Here is a 19,493-nt window from a genome sequence, read left to right as displayed (position 1 = left end):
ACCCGGGTTCCCATCTCTAGATCAGAGCCATGGATCCTGGTAAGGAATGACTGCTATCAGAGGATTTATCATATTAGAAACTAGAAGGGACCTGCATAGACACAGGTATAATATGTAAAATAATGGGGAAAAAAAACATAAATTACACAAAGTCTCCATTTTAGATAACTACATACAGTTTCTTGGGTGTTAGGGCCCCAGACCTGAACACTCTTCTAATTAATATATTTTGCCACCTGCCACCTGTAGAAGTTCTCTGATGACTCTGCAGTGGTTGGGTGTATCAGAGATGGACAGGAGCAGGAGGACAGGACACTGATCGCAAACTATAGAGGGACAGAGGAGCTCATTCTCCAACAGGCTCCTACAGCTCCACTCAAACACTGAGAGATACAGGACTACATTCATACTATAATACTCCCTACAACTGTACAACAACTCACCCTTAAGTAACGGAAAATACTCCCTACAACTGTACAACAACTCACCTTTATGTCTATTTGAACTATTTGAACTATTTGAACTGTGTCCATAATTATTGGGACCATTAAGCCTCTTCAGGTCTGCTCTTAATTGCTGACTTAACATGCCACATCATTATCACATTGTTGCCAGTTGTCAAGAGGGGACAGGTTCCCCCCCCCCCTTGATAAATGGCCACCAAATACCCAGGTATTTCTCATTACCTTTGTTACGAAATTACTGGTGCTTTCTTCTTCTTGATGATTAATTAAAACAATTTTTGAAGTGTGCTGTGTAATCTAAGGGATTATGTATTGTTGACTATACTCCAACTTATACAGAACAGTGTGATTTATCTGTTGTGTTATGAATGGTGTGTTGTCATTATACATGGATTCAACATGTAAATGTTTTGGGAAATTTTGTTTGTTTTTTAACTATCACGTGTCTGGGGTCACGACCCCTATAAATGGTCACACCTGCTGCTTACTCAATCAGCCCTGATGAAGTCTAAGTAGTCAAAACACATTGGCGTGACTATTAATAAATTCACCGCAAATCAGAGTGCCTCTGCCATCCTTTTTTCTACTTTACAAGAATCTAAGCCCTGCGGTTTGATGAGCACCTGTATGCATTCGTTTTTTGATCCAGTGTAGCACTCCAATATTGTTATTTTTGTTATGTTTATCTCACCCTTATGTAACAGATAATACTCCCTACAACTGCACAACAACTCACATTTATGCAACATAATCCTGTCTTGTCAATCATATCGTTGTTGCACTGTCCTCCTATGAAATTTTGTATAAAGCTGAGGTTTTATATATTATTACTTATTTTTCTATTTTATTTTGACTTGTACATTTACATTTATATAATTATATCTTATTTGTCACCAGTCTCTTGCTCTTTTTTGCTACTTATTTAGAATTTATATTTATATTTTTTACTCTTATTAGATTATATTGTGATGCGTGAGCTATTGTGTCCAAAGAATTTCCCTTGTGGATCGATAAAGTTTGTCTAAGTCGATTGTCAATAATAATGTGTAGGTGATAGTCTTAATTATAATACAATTCTTCTGTGTAATGTCCTACATTTGACGTGCGTATTTACGTGACGCATTACGGTAAACCACACACGGAAGCAAGACCCGAGCTCTCTACAAAAACATCTGAATCTCAGCTTACCTCGAGCCTCATTTCTGACGCTGTTTTACCTTTTACGCAGCGCAAACACGTTCATATGCGCCTTTTCCCTTCGTAGGAACTTTAATGAGCAAACATGGCGACGTGCGTGCCGTTCCAGAGCCAGTTATCGTCCATCCTGGAGGTTCTGGTGCGTTCGGCCGTGGCACAGATCTCCAAACTGGTGGATGAAAAATGCGCTTTTCTGCACCTGGAAATCTCCCGAAAGCAAAATGAGAACGAGATGCTCAAACGGAGGCTGCAGGCGGCGGAGAGCAAGAACGCGCTGCTACAACAAGGATACGGTACAATTCTTGGATATTAATGTTATTTTAGCGAATAATTACGCGTCTGTAGATGGGCAAAGGAATATATTGTTTACATAGTGGTTCCCCTTAATACACAGAGTAGAGGGGCCCTGGTTTGTAGAATCTGGGGGTCAGTTGGTCATGTTATGGTGTGGTTTCATGTTTACACACTGGCTGCGGACTCAAAATCAGATTTTTTTTAACCTAATCACCTTTTTTTTTTGTAGTACATTTGATAAACAGTTTCTAAAGTGCTGCACAAACAAATGAATGCAATAACAGACAGTATCATAGATAAAAACAGTAAATAATATATAATGTTAAAATGTATGAAAGTAAAAATTAATTACACATAAATAAATAAAGTAAGAGTAAAAATAGGTCTAAAACTCTCCACTGTGGGGGCAGAGTGTTCCAGAGTTTGGGGCCCGTCACAGAGAAGCCCCCCCCTTTAAGTCTGGTCTTAAGACTTTTTGAAGACATATGATTATTTAAATTAAATGTAAACGGCATTTTTGTTCTGAAATTCTCTCATATCACTCACATGAGTTTATGGTATTTACATGTCCTTTAAATCCAGAAATCTGATTATAATCAGGTTTTGGTGTGCGCGTGAACAAGGCCATGTTTCCTGTTAAGTGGAATAGTCAACTATATATTCAGTCACATGTTCTGAAATATTGGTGTTTTAGTATAAAATAGCCTAGAGTTGTTGCTTAGTTTCAAACATATAACATGATATACTTCGTTCAAATAATTTTATTAAAGATATGAGCAATATTACATTTTACTCCTAAACAGCCTATTACAAACACACTTATTTAAATCTGACTTGCCTCTGGTGCCATACAGTCTGTGTACATGTGTAAATGTGTCATGTTTGAAATGTTTACAGTGATCGCTTTAGAAGCTCATATAATAACTTCTGTGGGTGATTCTATATTTAGGAGCACATTTCATTTCAATAAAAAGTGATAAATTTATGTTTCTTTTTGCTAAAGTAATTACATATTACATTTTTGTGATGGATTTAAAATGGGGAATTCTGATTGTTTAATGATCCATTAGATCTTGACTGATACTTATTTTAATGCATAACTTTAAACATGAAACATAAACATTGTGTGTTGTATGTGACATAAAGGTGAGTTGTTGTACAGTTGTATGTTTGTTTGTTGTATGTGGATGTTATCCATTTGAAACTCTGTTGTCTATGATAATGAGTATTTTTTAAATGTTTGTTGAAATCTATAATCTATTGAACATAAAAGGAAAAGCTTTAACAGTTAAGATAAAGCAAGACAAATTAATGTATCTGCTTCAAAATCCTAAAGACAACTGACACTAAATCTCACCAGTGTCAGCTGGGTAACGTTGATTTTAAAAAGGAGTCTGTGGAAGAGTTACACAGTTGATGTGTATCCAGTTGAGATTTTGTAACATTTTTAGATGTTGTGCTCATTTGAGGTGAGACACCCCCACATCACCATGACCTCCTGCTGCTATGAAGATCATTCCATACTTGTTAACAACAAGCTGACCTCTGAAAAGTTCTGAAGGAGCAGTAAAACAGTACAATTCTTCTAAAAAAGCGGGTTCAACCTTAGTTTTCAGATTCACTGCAGAAATCCTGAGGCTTCACTGTGGTGCTGAGTTTGTGACTTTAGAGTGAACCATTGCAGTTTTATGAGCTTATCCAAGGCGTTACCCACTTGACAAACAGTTTTTATATGAGCATATGTGAAAGTTTTCAATATACAAGTAATGGGCACAAACATTTAAAACATTAAAATCAGTCTTTTCTAACATTTAGGATTCGATATAAACCAAAATGTTCTACTCAGATTATAAATTAAGTGAAACTTTGAAATTTGAAAAGCGGTCAAATAAAAAAGGCTCTACAGTGTATAAAGTGAGTGATACTGCAATAATCAATAATGTCAACAGTTCACCAAATTTTTGCATTGCTCATGGACCAATGTAAAAACTCTCTTTGCTTTCCAGAAATAACTGTACAGTTCATACAGTGAGCAGACATGAAATGTACCTCGAATTATAGAATCACCCCTATATTACACTGAATCTAAAAGCTGTGTGTTTACTTTGTGCAGCAGACAAATACCTGGAGAGTGGCATCTCTCTGGACACCAGTGCACCTGTGCAAGGAGAAATCAAGGTATTTCAATAAATGTATTTTGACTCCTCCAATATTTGTCATTTATGATCTGAATTAGTTTTTAGTTTTTGTTTAAACTCCAATTGTTTTATAATTCTCCAGCAAATACTCATGGAAATTGCTGGGCCAATGGAGCTCTGCCTTTTCACATTTTAAGTCAAATTTAGGGACATTTTATGGCTCATATTTTCCAACATTAGTAAGCATACTCTGGGCCTGTACATTTGAATGCTTGCCAAATATTTTAACATACATTTTATTAATTACAATTACAATTTCTAAACACACATACATGATTGTTATTACCGTATTTTCCGGACTATAAGTCGCTCCAGAGTATAAGTTACACCAGCCAAAAAATGCATAATGAAGAAAAACATAAGTCGCACCGGACTTAAAGTCACACTTTTTCCGGGAAATTTATTTTATGAAATCAGGGACTAGGAATCGATATTTCATCTTGAAAGGCAAGTTCTAGTAATAACAATAGAATAAAGAACAGGTTGAATAGGCGTTAATATGTTAACATAACATATTAATAATTATTCAGATTAACTATAGCATAAACAACAGAACATAAGTTTACCAAACTCTCAATCTCACTCCAAATCACTTAATCTATTGAATCCTTTGACTTCTTCATCCTCGGTGTCACTTCTGTGCAACTCCGCGCAGCTTCAGTTGTCACTGAAGTCCAGGCTTTGTCATCCAGTGACTTCCAGGAAAGTTGCATGGTGTACCCTCCCGGTTGCCATGAAGTTGTGTTCTCCATTCCCACTTTCTACCAGTCCCTCACAAGTTTCTCACTCACTCCCAAACTTTCTTTCTGCTGCTCAATTACCGTTTTCTGCTGCATATTTCACTACGTGCAGCAGGACAGAGGCTTTTTCTGCAGGAGACATGTGCAGAAAACTGACACACAAGACTGGAGCCTCTCGCGGCTGTCAGTGTGAGAATTTTAATATACAAGTCACACCAGAGTATAAGCAGGACCACCCAAACCATGAAAAAAAAGTGCAACTTATAGTCCGAAAAATACGGTATTGGTTACGAAGGTCAGGTGGATAATTGGTATAAGCAATATTACAATTTTTTTTAACGTTTGTGTTCAGTTTCCAGACCTTCTCGAGAACAGCTCTGCTCCGTTCACCGTAAAAGAGGAGAGTCCAGACGACCTGTGGATCAGTGAATCTACTCACAGCACTGGTGAGATTTCATTTTATTTAATTATTATTTTTATTTTTAAGGGGATTCAGTGCATATTAATGGACACTGACACCAGATGCTTTGAGCTCATTTCCTTGTGTACATAAGTTTTCACATTGTGGCATGAAAACTTTTATATTGTTTAACTGGTCAAAAGTCCTCAGCATGGACCTTTGACCATCCAGATAATTATATAACAAATCTCTAACTAAATCTTGCCATTTTAGGTTCTTCCATACAATTTGTGACCACCTCAGCTTCCGACAGTCAGCGCTTTGAAAAGAACTGTCAAATCACCCCAACAGAGGTCCCCACGCCACAGAAAAACATGGACATAAGCCACTCGTACAACCCGTCCCACCACAACATGAACCAAAACTTCACCGTAAAAACCGAAAAAGAGGAGGACCAATCAGGATTCAACCAGGACAGTTGCCAACACAGCACTGGAAAACCTCAACCAGCAAATATTAACAGCGACTTTACTATGGACGAACGCAACAGCCAACTCTGGTCTTCAATTATGGACGGAAACGAAATAGATTCCAGTTTTCCGGATTTTTCTAGCGTTGTTGACGAGTATTCAAACACGTTTTCGGACCAGACCGACGCCGTGGCTAAAGCCGGCAACGCCCATCAAGTCCAGCCGCATTGTAACGGGGTTTTCAACAGTGAATTTTCCAAGGACACGTCGCAAATGGCAAATTTTCAAGCTGGAATTTCGAACAATTTGCACAATACACATTTACAAGAAAGAGAAAGTGATGATAGATCTATTTTAAACCAGGGAAGTGATATTTTTGAACAGAGTAGCTATAGTTCGCAGCAAAACTTTCAAAATAAGACAGTTTCAGTGACTCGGGGTTACTCTTGCATGCAGTGTGGGAAGACTTTCGGCCGTTTACACCAGTTTAAGTTACACCAGCAGAGTCACAAGAGAAAGAGAGCCTTTTGGTGCACCGTTTGTGGTAAAAGTTTCATGTGTTCGTCCCATTTGAGGATTCACCATCGCACCCACACCGGAGAGAAACCATTCGGCTGTTCGGTCTGTGGGAAGAGGTTCACACAGCAGAGCAGCCTCAGGGTGCACCAGAGGACTCACAGCGGAGAGAGACCTTACAGCTGTTCAGACTGTGGCAAGACATTTATTCTTATGCACCATCTCAAGAGGCATAAAGTTATTCACACGTACAATGGATAGACGCGGTTTGAACTGGTCCTTTCAGTTAATGGATGAAAACTGAAATGCCCTAACAACTACAAATACGGTAGCCACGCCCGTCTGCTTGTGTCCATGGAGATATTAATGCCTTGTAATGTTCCACAGTATCTTAAAAAATGAGTGAGACCTTACAGCTGTTCAGACTGGGGCAAACCCTTCATACTAATGCATCATCTCAAGAGACATAAGCTTATTCACACGTGCAATGGGCAGAAAATGTGTCGTTATAAACAGGGTTTGAACTGGCTACCCTCAAGTTAATGGGTGAACACTTAACCGACTGTGACAGACGCTTGTTACAAGTGAAAGGTAAATTTACCTGTGTGACGTTTCAGTAGGGGGTCTGAACTGCTTGTCTTCATGGAAATATTAATAACTTATGAGTAATGTTCCACAGTATAGCATTAAAACAGCTCTACCTGACGTTTTCATCTTAAAAATGTGAAAAACAGAACTAATCGAGACATATCTTACAGCTGTTCATAGTTTGGCAAGACATTTATTCTAATGCACCACCTGAAAAGGCATAAGATTATTCTCACGTACAGTGGGTAGACGCGGTTTGAACTGGTTACCTTCCAGTTAATAGGTGAACGCTTAACTGGCTTTGAAATACACCAAAAAAGAAAAATAAGGCCGCGAAACTTGAAAGTGCATTGTGTAACATTTTTGTTGGGAAGCCCGTCAGCTTGTGTCCATGGAGATATGAATGCTTTGCAATGTTCCACAATTCTGTCTTAAAAAACGAGAGACCTTACAGCTGTTCAGACTCTGCACCATCTCAAGAGGCATAAAGTTATTCAATAGGGATGCAATGATATTCGATATAATACCATATCATTCGATACTGGTGTCACGATTCGATAAACGCGTTCGGTCGATATGAACATGTCCCTCCATGTGCGCTGTGCTGTCATTTATTTTGTTTATCTATCTGTTATTGCAGCGTCCTCCTCAGGTGCAGCAGAAAACAGCTCTGTAGGGACTTACAGCTGAAATATTCTAACAGAGGAGGGTTTGAGCTTTCAGACAGTTTTTATTTTACGTTGATAGACTCAGGAATGACAAAGGTATGAACTTTTAATCACTTAAGAATCGCGTTTGGCTTTACATCGACTTTAATCAAATGTGCTTGTATACACACCTGCAACGGGACACGCAATATACGCAATCTTTTTCTTAGACTCTATTTCATAAGTTTTACTCAGAAAATGATCTGTTGACACATTTCCTTGTAATGTAATCTAGTTTGAGTGTTCAGAAAGGAGATGAGAGAGACTGTAACAGGACAGTGTGGGAGGAGCTACTGTCTGTCTCTGCTGCTGCTGGAGACGAGGCAGAGCAGCACCGACACAGGAGTCTGTGTGAAGGCAGCGAGACTTAGGAGGAAAAGAAATCACCAAATCATCATCAAAAAAGGAAAAGTCTGATAGTGTAGCTTCCCTACCAGTCTATATTAAGATGAGACTGACTCTATTATGAAATATAAAATAGTCCTAGAAAGCTCTGTTCTTATTTTTACTGAATAAAAATCCTGTGAATCATTGAACCAAATGAACTAAAACACTTCACATGTAAACTACAGCTGTAACAGTAGTTGTACTGTAGTGTTTTGTGTGTAATGTATGTATGTTTCATTAACATGATGCTGTTATTATATTATAGTCATTAGCAGAAAAAAATTACATGAGATTTTTCTTTTCCACATCTTGAAACGTTACAAAATTGAATCAATATTGCGACCTGTGTATCGAATTGTGGGAAAACAGTTTCGTTGCATCCCTATTATTCACACGTACAATGGGTAGATGAGATTTGAACCTGTTATCTTTCAGTTAGTGAGTGAACACTTTACCAACTGTGAAAGTGATGCCCTGCCAACAAAAAATAAGGTTACAGTAAACATGATGTAACTTTTCTGTTGGGGTCTGTCTCCATGGAGATTTGAAAGCCTTGGGTGTCATGTTTTTATCATTGTACAAAATCTGGTATAACGCTTATAATCTTAAAAATGTGAAAAACAGATCTAATGGAGAGAGAGAGTTTTGCTGTCACTGTACTGCTAAAGAGGACTTTAATTTACTCATATCAGATCCTTACAGAGAGAGACCTTACAGCTGTACTGACTGGGGCAAAACCTTCATACTAATACACCATCTCAAGAGACATTATTCATATGTACAATGTGTGAATCATTAACCAACTGTGATACAGACGCCCTAACAAGTGAAGTCAACTTGTAAACTTGTGAAACTTTTCAGTTGGGTGGCGGATATCTTCTTGTCTCCATGGAGATGTCAATGCCTGACTCTTGCCTGTCATTTTTACCATCTTAAAAAGTGAAAAACAGAACTAATGTTAATTTAATTTGCAGTTTTTTTAAAACAAAGAATAGTTTTTCCATCACTGTAAGATGAACACGGTGTCCACTCTTTTTCACTGACAAAATTTCTAAACTTTTCCATGATTTTTTTCATGACCTAAAGTGAATTTTCCATGACTTTACTGCACCTACATGTGTAGAATTGATCAGACCTTTAGGGTTAAATATGAAATGTTAACCCTTTCCACCCATCTTATGGTTTGGGATTATAGTTTTTTAACATTCAAAATACTGTCAGTGCATTTATTGTCATCTCTTTTAAACAAAAGGTGCAGACATTTGGAAATTATCATCGTAGCCTAATGAGAACTTAACAGAGTGCTGGAGTTGCATGAAAGAAATTCCATGACTTTTCCAAAACTTTCATTGACTTTTCCAGACCTGAAAAATGACATTTTCAATTTCCATGACTGTGGGAACCCTGGATTTAAGAAGTTTAATGCCATGTCATGGAACATTTTAGGCAAAGCAATAACATCTCCATGGAGACAACTGTCCCCTATCAGGACAGGCGTTTCCATGGAGATATTAAAGTCTTACCTGTCATTTTTACCATCTTAAAAAGTGAATAACAGAACTCATTTTAACTTAATTTGCAGTTAAAGTGTTTTTTAAAACGAAGAGCAGAGTTTTGCCGTCACTGTAAGTTTAAAGAAGTTTAATGCCATGCGGTGGAACATTTTAGGCAAAGCAATAACATCTCCATGGAGACAACTGTTCTCTGTCAGGAGAGATGGGGACCCAGATCTTTAGCTGTGGATCATCATCAGAGTTGGAGGAGAAAGACCTTACAGCTGTTCAGACTTTTTTATTGATGCACATCTCAAGAGGGAGGTGAGGTTTGATTAAGCAGAGTTTGAACTGTCTACCCTCTAGTTAATGGGTACTGACCTCCTAACAAGTGAGGTAAAGAGCGATATACTGTGTAACTTTTCTGCTTGTCACCATGGAGATGATAATGCCGCGCCTGTAAATGCCATTAAAGACTCTGTACCGGATTTTTACCATCTTAACAAAGTGAAAAACACCGACACAGGGAGAACACGCAAACTCCCAGAACGACCTCACATGGGAATTGAACCGTGAACCTTCTTGTGGCGAGGAGAGTTAGTTTCTAGTCATTTGAACGAAGCTAGAAATTGCTCATAGAAATAAAAATAATATGGTGACTGTTTTATATGAGGAATTCGCGTGAAACATGTGGGTGGGTTTTTTAGTCCTGCACCAGCTGCCTTGAGGCAAACTGACAGAAACAAAGCTGCCGTTCTGCACCTACGGTCTCTGCTTCCGCCAAAAACGCCAGAGAAAAGCACATATACTCAGCTGATCCACTTAAACGAGCCGGAGTGTCTAGCCCAAGGACACAACAGTATGCAATGGCTGTAGTTGGAACTGAACTACCGAGCTTCTGGTTAGTGGGTAATGTCTTTACCAACTGCTGCGCCGCATGTAGCTGTTTCTCTTCCATTTTTCTCTTTTTTTTTTCTGTATTTAAGTGAACATAACTCTGTCCCTGCTAGAAACCCAAAAGAGCTTTTTCAGTCAAACTTTTGGTAATGTACCTCCTACTTTTTCTGTTTTCTGAGTTTTGTTTTTTTTTTTCTTTCTGAGTGTTCATTAATTTATGAAGAATCTATGTATTTAAAAGTCTCGTTATTTTGTCATCCGGTTTGTATTTTAAGTCTAAATGTGTACAGTGTTGTATATTTTGAATTAACTTTTCTTTCTTATGACATGTATACAAATAAATGATGAAAATGTGTAAATGTTGGCTTTTTTTCTTTAGTATTTTAGTAGGCTCTATTCACGCTTACGTCCCAAACCAGGAAGATGTTTGGAAAGATGTGATGACGTCTTCCGGTGTAGTTCCCGACACTGGGCTCGCCGACCGACGGTGACCAAACCCACTGAAGTAAATGTGATCAGTGGTAAAATGAAGACAGCAGACATATGTGCTTTTTGGTATCATCTGGAGTTTGGCGCCTCATCTCTTCTAATCGCTGGGCGACCTCTAAAAAATGAGGTATGGTTGGAATTGTTGATTTGCCAAACATAACGGAACACTACAATGACATGGAGATGAAGAAAACTGGGACATGTTCTCATTTTTCTTAGAACAGAACCCGCCGGAAGTTGAAATCGCATGTTTCCAAACGTCTTCCTGATTTGTGATGCAAGTGTGAATAGAGCCTATTGAGTGAGATTAAAGGTGAGCTGTGTAACTTTTCTGGTGGAGGGTCCACTTCCTGCATGTTTCCATGGAGATATTATTGTCCTCAGAGTCGGCGTCAGAGCACATCTACTGGAGGGGCGTGGGTCACCAGCAGGGGGGGCACTGCCATTTGAGAAATATTTTAACGCGGTGGAGTCATACACAGCAGACATGCTATCAAACACGTTTTTCTTTAACAGTATTAGGCTAATTATGTGTTGTTATTATAATCATTATTATATTAAAATTGATTATTATTATTAGCTGCAATAGTTGTTGAGGCTGTGTGGTAGACGATACGCGCACAAGACAATAATAAAAGGTTGAGGTTTATTAAAAAACAATAAGTCCTGCCACTGGTTGTAAACATTAAACAACAGCCTCTCCTCAAAAACACCTCTGAACTAGAACTAGCCACGCATCGGACAACACCAGGGCTGTAGTGAACGTGGTACGCGAGTCGCCGTCCAGTCCTGTCCTGTCCTATAGAGACCTGAGACTTGAGGGACCGGGACTAAACCAGGACTTAACCAGGACCAGTGGCAGCTGGTGGTATAATTCTTGGGAATGGCACCAAGGCCTATATATATATATATATATATATATATATATATATATATATATATATATATATATATATATATATATATATATATATTATATATATAGGCTGTAGTATTATAACAAATACCAGAAACAGACATTTTGGTTACTATTGGCTGAAAAATATCGATCAGAGCACAATGAACAGCCAAGCTCAAACTTTACACATCAACACAACGTAACAAGCGGCGACTGTCTCGAGTCCCGGCAAAGAATGTCCCGGCCCCAGCAGCGGTAGCGACAGTCCCGGGTCCCGGCGGCGGGTCTGTCCGTGGGTCTTTGACTCTGTTCTCGCCATTTCCTGTGTGGAGCTTTAGGCTAAAGTAGCAGCTGCCGCTAATCGTGAAGCTGCTACAAGTTGACGCAGCAGGTTGACGTGATGTGACGTGAGTGACAGGACAGTTGTCCAATCAGATTACACTAAATAAACAGAGACTGTGATGTCATTGATGTCACAGTAAAGTTTGTGCCCTCAGCCCGAAGTGAAATGCGCCAATCAAAATCATTTAAAAATAGTAATAATAACGGCCTGTGCTGGGGGTGGGGCACCAGTGGCCGCTAGGGGAGGCACGGCCCTCAAATGCCCCACCTTGCCGCCGACACCGATTGTCCTATCTGGAATGTCCTGGTGTGGGATCGAGTGCTCCCCTCCCTCCTTTCCCGTGTGTGTGTGCATGTGCCTGTGTGTGTGTTTGTGTGTGTGCGTGTAGTGTGCATGCGTGTGTGTGTTTGTGTCTCCTGGGACTTGTGATTCTCAGTAGTGTCGATCAAATTACCTGACCACTAAAGACCTGCCAGATTGTTTTCGTCCGACACTCGGTAAAACTCTTGGCTCCACAACTACTGAGGTTTTTGTGAGCTACTTGACCAACTGATTATTTTCTACTTACTGTAATTTCCAGACTATAAGCCTCTAAACCCTGCGACTTATACAACAATGTGGCGAATATATGGATGGATTATTTGTTTGGCACATTGTTCCATTCGTATATACGGTCTATGGTTTGTAAACACAGTAGATGTGCGTGCAGCCTGAGTGCAGAAAATGCCACTGTCTGTGCGGTTTACATGAGGTTGCAAGCATTAGCCAGCACTGTTGATAAAATAAGTTCTGATGCTAAATGAACATGAGTGAGTGGGATGTGTTAAATAAAGGTGAGTGTGTAAATTATGAGAACACCTGTCTCCTACTGTCATAAAAGAAACTTTCACTTTCATAGAAGCAAATTGCCATCATTGACATGGACCTGCCAGCAGAGGGCGATGTAGCGCAGGTAAAGCGTAAACCAGCCCGAGGCCCTCACAGTTCTTCTTTAACAGTCACATACCACTCCACTTTATACGGGTCTCAGAGATAAACAGACACAGATTTCCTTTTTCCTATAAACAGCTCAAAACGTGCTCTGTCCTGGTCTCTGGTCTGAAACTACAGTGACACAAGAAAAGAACACATTTTAAGATGCACTGTGTAATGTTCTGCAGTCTTTTTGTCTCCATGGAGATTTTAATGCTTTAGTTAAAACTGTCCACAATAAATGGTCACATTTTTCTATAGTGCTTTTCCATCTTCAAGGCACACAAAGTACTTTACAGCAAGGAACCACTCATTCACACACACACACACTCACACACCAGTGTACACAGACACTGGGGGCAGGGTGGGATAAGTGTCTTGCCCAAGGACACAACAACAGCATTCATCTGTGGGAGCTGGAATCACACCATCCAACCTGTGGGTCAGTGGATCTGACCACTCACAATGATGTTTATGTCAAGAGTGAAATTTGAACTGTCAACCAGATCAGTGGACGAACGCTCCACCATCTGCTGCCCAGCCTGTCTAAACACTACAGGTCTTATTTACTGCTTAAAGATATAATATTTGTTCTGTGTGCGAGATCGATTCTCCACACAGCAAAATGTGAAATGTTAAAGTTGACTCTTACAGAATCAACATTTTCTCAGGGTTTATATGAGTCCAATCTTTTCTAGAGTTAAGTTAACATTTTTGGAAAGGTTACTTAAATAACACTGGACCAAAGTTCCTGTTTAACCCCGAAATCAAGAGTTATATTAATGTTTTGAGAGTAAACAGATAACACACAGAGGTGTTTTATTTTTACACTAAAATAAATGGACTAAACTTGTGGCTGGACTTGGACTTGAGGCCTGTGACTTCAGAGGACTTGATGCTTCTTTTAAAATACATATATATTTTTAAAAAACACTTTTCTCTTTTCAGCTGATACATGCTGTGCTTGATTTTACAGAAACAAACTGGAACATGCCCCTCCCAGTTCTCTGTTACTTCGGATGGAACTGAAGTACTGAGATATGGTATCCTTAAATGTACTACAGTAATATACAGTACAATGCAGTATAATACATTATATGCAGTACTATACAGTAGTAAAGTAATATAGAGTACACTCCAGTACAACAGAGGGAACTACAAAGAACATGATCCTTCCATTTCAGTGCAGAATACATGATAAAATAATTGTTATTTAGCACTTTTAAATCTGGATTATTTCTGTTCTGACCGTGATGATTCACACTTGTGATCTTGTCAAGACATTTAAAAAGGAAAATTTGCATTTCTACAACTCTTATATAAATACTCATATATAAATATACCATGACTTTTAAGTACAATTTAATTTAAAATTCATGTAAATTGCAAAAATCTAACCTATATTTGGTTTAAAGACTTGACATGACTTGAAGCTCAAAGCAGATGACTTGGACTTGACTTGGATTTATGGACCAGTGACTCAAGACTTAATTTGGACTTGCCTGTGTTTGACTTGGGACTTGATTTGAACTTGAGGACAAAGACTTGAGTCTTATTTGAGACTTGCAAAACAAATACTTGGTCCCACCTCTGATCAGTACGATAAAAGTCCCACTGACAAGACAGAGGAGAGTCTTTCCTGAATGTCTTCAGAATGATCTGGAGCTGGATCAGAACAAATATAAGAGCACATAGACTAGTACACACACATGGACCACTATGGAACCATCTGGACCACTGAGAGATCACACACATGGGAATAGAAAAGAAAGCACTATGATTTAATGTTGAAAATCACATTCTATTGTCTGAAGACAGTGTTTTTATTCTCATCACATCATCTTCAGCTCATTATAAAACATTTCACAGACTTGTACTTGAGTAAAAGTATTATTTTTAGACTTGACGTATGTGTTAACTTTTCTGTTGCAGGATCCACCACCTGCTCCATGGAGATGTTTGAGTTTTGACTGCAGTGTTACACTATCTCCACGGAGACAAGCAGCTGCTGATCTTCCCACCACAAACGCAACACTGAGAACTTTGAAAGGTTCCTGAACTTCTAGAAGTCACCTGCAGGATTCCATGGAAACAAAAACTTTCCTTCTCCTCTCCTCCCCCTCTTCTGTCCTCTCCTCTGTCTTATTTCATCTTCTCCTCTTTCTCCTCTATCTCCTCCCCTCTTCTCCTCTCTCTCTATCCTTCTTTCACTCTACTCTCCTCTCTTCATCCCTCCTCTCCTCTATCTCCTTACCTCTTCTCCTCTCTACTCCTCTCACTCTTCTCTCCTTTCCTCCTCCCCTCTTCTCCTCTCTCTCCTTTCCTCCTCTCCTCTATCTTCTCTCCTCTCCTCATCCCTCCTTTCCTCTATCTCCTCCCCTCTGCTCCTCTCTCTCCTTTCCTCCTCTCCTTTATTTCCTCCTTTTCTCCCCTCCTTTATTTCCTCCCCTCTTCTCCTCTCTCTGTCCTTCTTTCACTCTACTCTCCTCCTCTCCTCATCCTTCCTTTCCTCTATCTTCTCCCCTCCTCTCCTCTCTCTCCTTTTCTCCTCTCCTCTCTCTCCTTTCCTCCTCTCCTCTGTCTCCTTTCCTCTTCTCCTCTCTCTCCTTTCCTCCTCTCCTTTATGTTCTCCTCTCCTCCTCTCCTCTATCTTCTCTCTCTCTATTCCTCTCATTCTTCCTCTCCTCCTTTCTCCTCCCATTCCCTCCTCCCCTCTGCCTCCTCTCTCTCTCCCTCTCTCTTTCTCCTTTCGTTTAAATCTTGTGTTTCTTGTGTACACCTGCAGCTCCTGGCTCTGCACACAGGGGGCGGAGCTTGTTGTAAATATTTCTCATGACCTTCCCTTTGGCCCTGGGTCTGAGGCGCTGACGTCATGGAAACGAAACAACTAAAAAACAAACGCGCTCAGAAATAAAACAATGTCAAACCGATTGTGAGAATAAGGGGATTATCTGGGAAGAAAAAAATGCACTGCAGAATTCTTTCTTAATGAGATAAAATGAATTTTCATATTCTTTTTATTTTTATAATTTTTTTTATTTAAAGGTATTCTGGCATTCTGGAGGTGGCACGTCTTCTGTATGATTCAATAGAAATAAAAAGTTTGAACCCAGTTTGATATAATAAAAAAAAAAAAAATCATACTTTGGAACTTTCTCCATGGAGATATATATACGTTTAATGCTGTACTGTGGAATATTACAGCCACAAGAACAACATTTCCATGGAGACACATTTAAAGGCCCATGACACTATTTTCTGATCTGTGTTCTAATGTAGTTTCCTCATCACAAACAGACCTGGAGTTGTGTTTTGTTTCATTCACACATGTTTAACACACAAACCCTGCATTTTTATCTCAAACAGAAAACACTCTGTTCCACCTTGTGATGTCATGTGGTGATACAGCAAGTGCTCCACTGTGTTTTTAAACTCCATGCTAGAGTTGGGACCAAGTCTTTGTTTTGCAAGTCTCAAGTAAGTCTCAAGTCTTTGACCTCAAGTCTGAGTCAAGTCCCAAGTCAAAGACAGGTAAGTCCAAGTCGAGTCCAAGTCATCTGCTTTGAGCTTCAAGTCATTTCAAGTCTTAAACCAAAGAACCAAATATAGCTTAGACTTCACGGTGTATTTATATTTGAGTATTTATATAAGAGTTGTAGAAATGCATATTTTTCCTTTTTAAAAGTCTTGACAAGATCTTAGTGCGAATCACTGCAAATAGAAAGAATTCAGATTTTAAATTGTGGTTATTTTGTCTGCACTGAAATGAAAGAATCATGTTCTTTGTAGTTCCCTCTGTTTGACTGTATTGTACTGTATATACTGTATTGTACTTTATTGTACTGTACATACTATGTTGTACTCCTTATTACTCTATTGTACTGTATATTACTGTAGTATATTTGATGATATGGTATCTCAGTTTGTTCCTGTAAAATTTAACACCACATTTATCAAGTGTAAAGAGAAAAGTCTTTTCTAAAAACATATATATATATATATATATAATTAGGAGAAGCATCAAGTCTTCTCAAGTCAAGTCCTCCTCAAGTCCCAAGTCATTGAGCTTGAAATCCAAGTCAAGTCCCAAGTCTTAGTCCATTTCATCAAGTCAAGTCTCAAGTCCTAAACATAGTGACTAAAGTCTGACTCAAGTTCAAGTCATGACTTGCAAGTCCCCACCTCTGCTCCACACCCCTTCACCAGAATCATTTGGATGATTTCAGCCCTGGAATTACAATCTCTACTGAACTAAAGGTAAAAACAGTTACAGTTAAACTACCGCTTCATGACATCACAAGGTGGAACAGAGCATTTGAGCTTTAGAGATGTAGACAGACTACACTGTAAAATCCAATAAGTAGACCTTACTTACCAATTGCAGATTCTGTTAATTCAGTCTCTATATCCTCCCTCTGTTCATTCAGTCTGTGCTGTTCAGATTTCATTCAACATTTTTTTGTTTCCTAAGTGCGGGGGTCTTGGTTGAGTTCACATGGAATGACTGAACTCTATTATTTTATTGTTAAGTTTTTCTACAGTTTTTCACAAAAACTAATAAATATTCAAATCCTTATACCTGATGCAGATCTAAATGACATTATTGTAGAATAGAACCTGTTTTACTCTAACTTGTGTATATAAGTAACATTTACCTGCTCAGTTCAAGACAGTCGGTTTCCATGGTTTTACCAAGTAAGATGAACTTACTCTTAAAAACCCATTAACACCTGAATTTATATAGATGAATATAAAAAAAAATGTTTTGTGTGTGTTTTTGCCTTTAAGTAGATGGTAAATTAAGTTGAGATGATTAATTTGACAATAGCGACAACTAGAAACAAGTGTTTGCCAAAGGTTCTTAGGAGGTTCCTGCAGATGCACTAACCGGCACTGGGGGAATGCAGCCACTATCTCAGCTTCTATCTTGAATGGATTGTTGCATATTTATGACAGTAGGTGTTAAGGGACTAAAGTAAATGTTATTACACATTTCAGATTTGAGGATCTGACTGATTCACTGGCTCAGCTTCACAACATTCGAGTTCTATGAATGAAAACTAAAGTTCACTTCACTTGCTGTGCTTAGTTAGATGAAAGATGAATTTACTGTACACTCCACTGAGGAATTACTTGTAGCTCACTTTTAGAGTCACACTTCACTTTAGTCAGATTTTCCAAGATTTTTTCAAGTAAGATCTACTTATTAGATTTTACAGTGTGGCATTTATTCACTCAAAAATACAATCATTTGTTCTGTGAATAGGGGTGACTCTCCACAGATCTGACCTGTAACGTAGTGTAGTGGTGTAACCTGATTATCTCCTTTGTGATACTATTGATAACATTTCCATGGAGACAAGCAGGTAGCGAACCCTCCACCAGAAAAGTTGCACAGTGCATATTTAACATGAAAAAACAAGTCTTAATAATAGACTTACTGTGTGGAAAAATGACTTTAAAATTCCTCTTCAAGTCAAGTGTGTGTAACCAGGTGTTTTTACATTTTTGCGGCGTACAGGAGACAGAAGAGCCCATAGAAGGTAAACACAGATGAAACAGCGTGTAAAAATGTCAGCCATCTTGATTATACAGATGAGTTCACGGAGGCTCTGTCTGCACATGCTCAGAGAGGCGCCCTATTTAGTCTGGCACTGATTAAATTATCAGAGACGGCAATGTTTTGGTTCAGAGAAGAAAAACAAAAGAGAAAGATCAGATTTGAGCTGTGCAGGAGGAAAATTGTCTGTGAAAAGCTTGTAAAAATATTTGGTTTTATGTTGTGTACCAGGAGAGAACGGCTCACTCTCCCACAGTGAACAAAACACCACTGCACTCAAACTCAATATTGATACAGTTTAGATTTACTACACTCCACAAATCTGTATATTTGTGCCTTTTTTGACACAAGTCTTTTGCTATTTTTGCTACTTTAATTATCAGGCATTTTTCATTTTCATTTTTAAACTGTTTTCTTTGTATCATATTATATAACCACACAGTCATAATTCCGCTGTTATCAAAGCCACTGAGACAGAGCGGGACAAAACGAAACTGTCCCATCTTACACTTACAGCTCGAACCAAATCTAAACCAGGTCTAAACCAAGTCTAAATTAGGTCCAAACCTTGACTAAACCAGATCTAAAACAGCTTTAAACCAGGACTAAACTAGGACTACATCAAGTATAATCCATCTTTTAATTAGGTCTAAACAAGCACTAAACCAGATCTAAACCAGGTCTAAACTAGGACTAAACCAGGTCTAAACTAGGACTAAACCAGATCTAAACCAGGTCTAAACTAGGACTAAACCAGGTCTAAACTAGGACTAAACCAGGTCTAAACCAGGACTAAACCAGGTCTAAACTAGGTCTAAACCAGGACTAAACCAGGTCTAAACTAGGACTAAACCAGGTCTAAACCAGGTCTAAAACTAGG

At 38.7% G+C, this 19,493-nt stretch overlaps 2 protein-coding genes across 3 annotated transcripts in view; both read left to right on the top strand.

Moving 5' to 3' along the window:
• The first annotated feature begins 1,617 nt into the window (after nt 1-1,617).
• On the top strand, nt 1,618-8,584 carry LOC110171939 (zinc finger protein 33B-like). Of its 2 annotated transcripts, none has more exons than XM_055152045.1 (4): nt 1,618-1,954; nt 4,072-4,133; nt 5,246-5,339; nt 5,567-8,584. In XM_055152045.1, the coding sequence occupies exons 1-4, from the start codon at nt 1,747-1,749 to the stop codon at nt 6,538-6,540; spliced, it is 1,338 nt and encodes a 445-aa protein (XP_055008020.1). In that variant the 5' UTR covers nt 1,618-1,746; the 3' UTR covers nt 6,541-8,584. The 2 variants fall into 2 exon arrangements, with proteins under 2 accessions (XP_055008020.1, XP_020793403.2); XM_020937744.2 differs by having other exon boundaries at nt 4,069-4,133.
• Nucleotides 8,585-13,000: 4,416 nt separating this feature from the next.
• The window catches only part of LOC129408370 (CD109 antigen-like), a 19,957-nt gene continuing 13,464 nt past the window's right edge, over nt 13,001-19,493 (top strand). The window contains exon 1 of the mRNA XM_055151894.1: nt 13,001-13,033. Within this exon, the coding sequence (XP_055007869.1) occupies nt 13,001-13,033 (33 nt within the window). The remainder of the gene's footprint in view (nt 13,034-19,493) is intronic.

Source organism: Boleophthalmus pectinirostris, unplaced genomic scaffold (assembly GCF_026225935.1).
Source record: "Boleophthalmus pectinirostris isolate CB_2022bp ecotype Guang Dong unplaced genomic scaffold, ASM2622593v1 HiC_scaffold_16, whole genome shotgun sequence".
Classification (NCBI taxonomy): domain Eukaryota; kingdom Metazoa; phylum Chordata; class Actinopteri; order Gobiiformes; family Gobiidae; genus Boleophthalmus; species Boleophthalmus pectinirostris.
The sequence above is the reverse complement of the archived record's forward strand: the minus strand, read 5'-3'. Positions and strand labels throughout refer to the sequence as shown.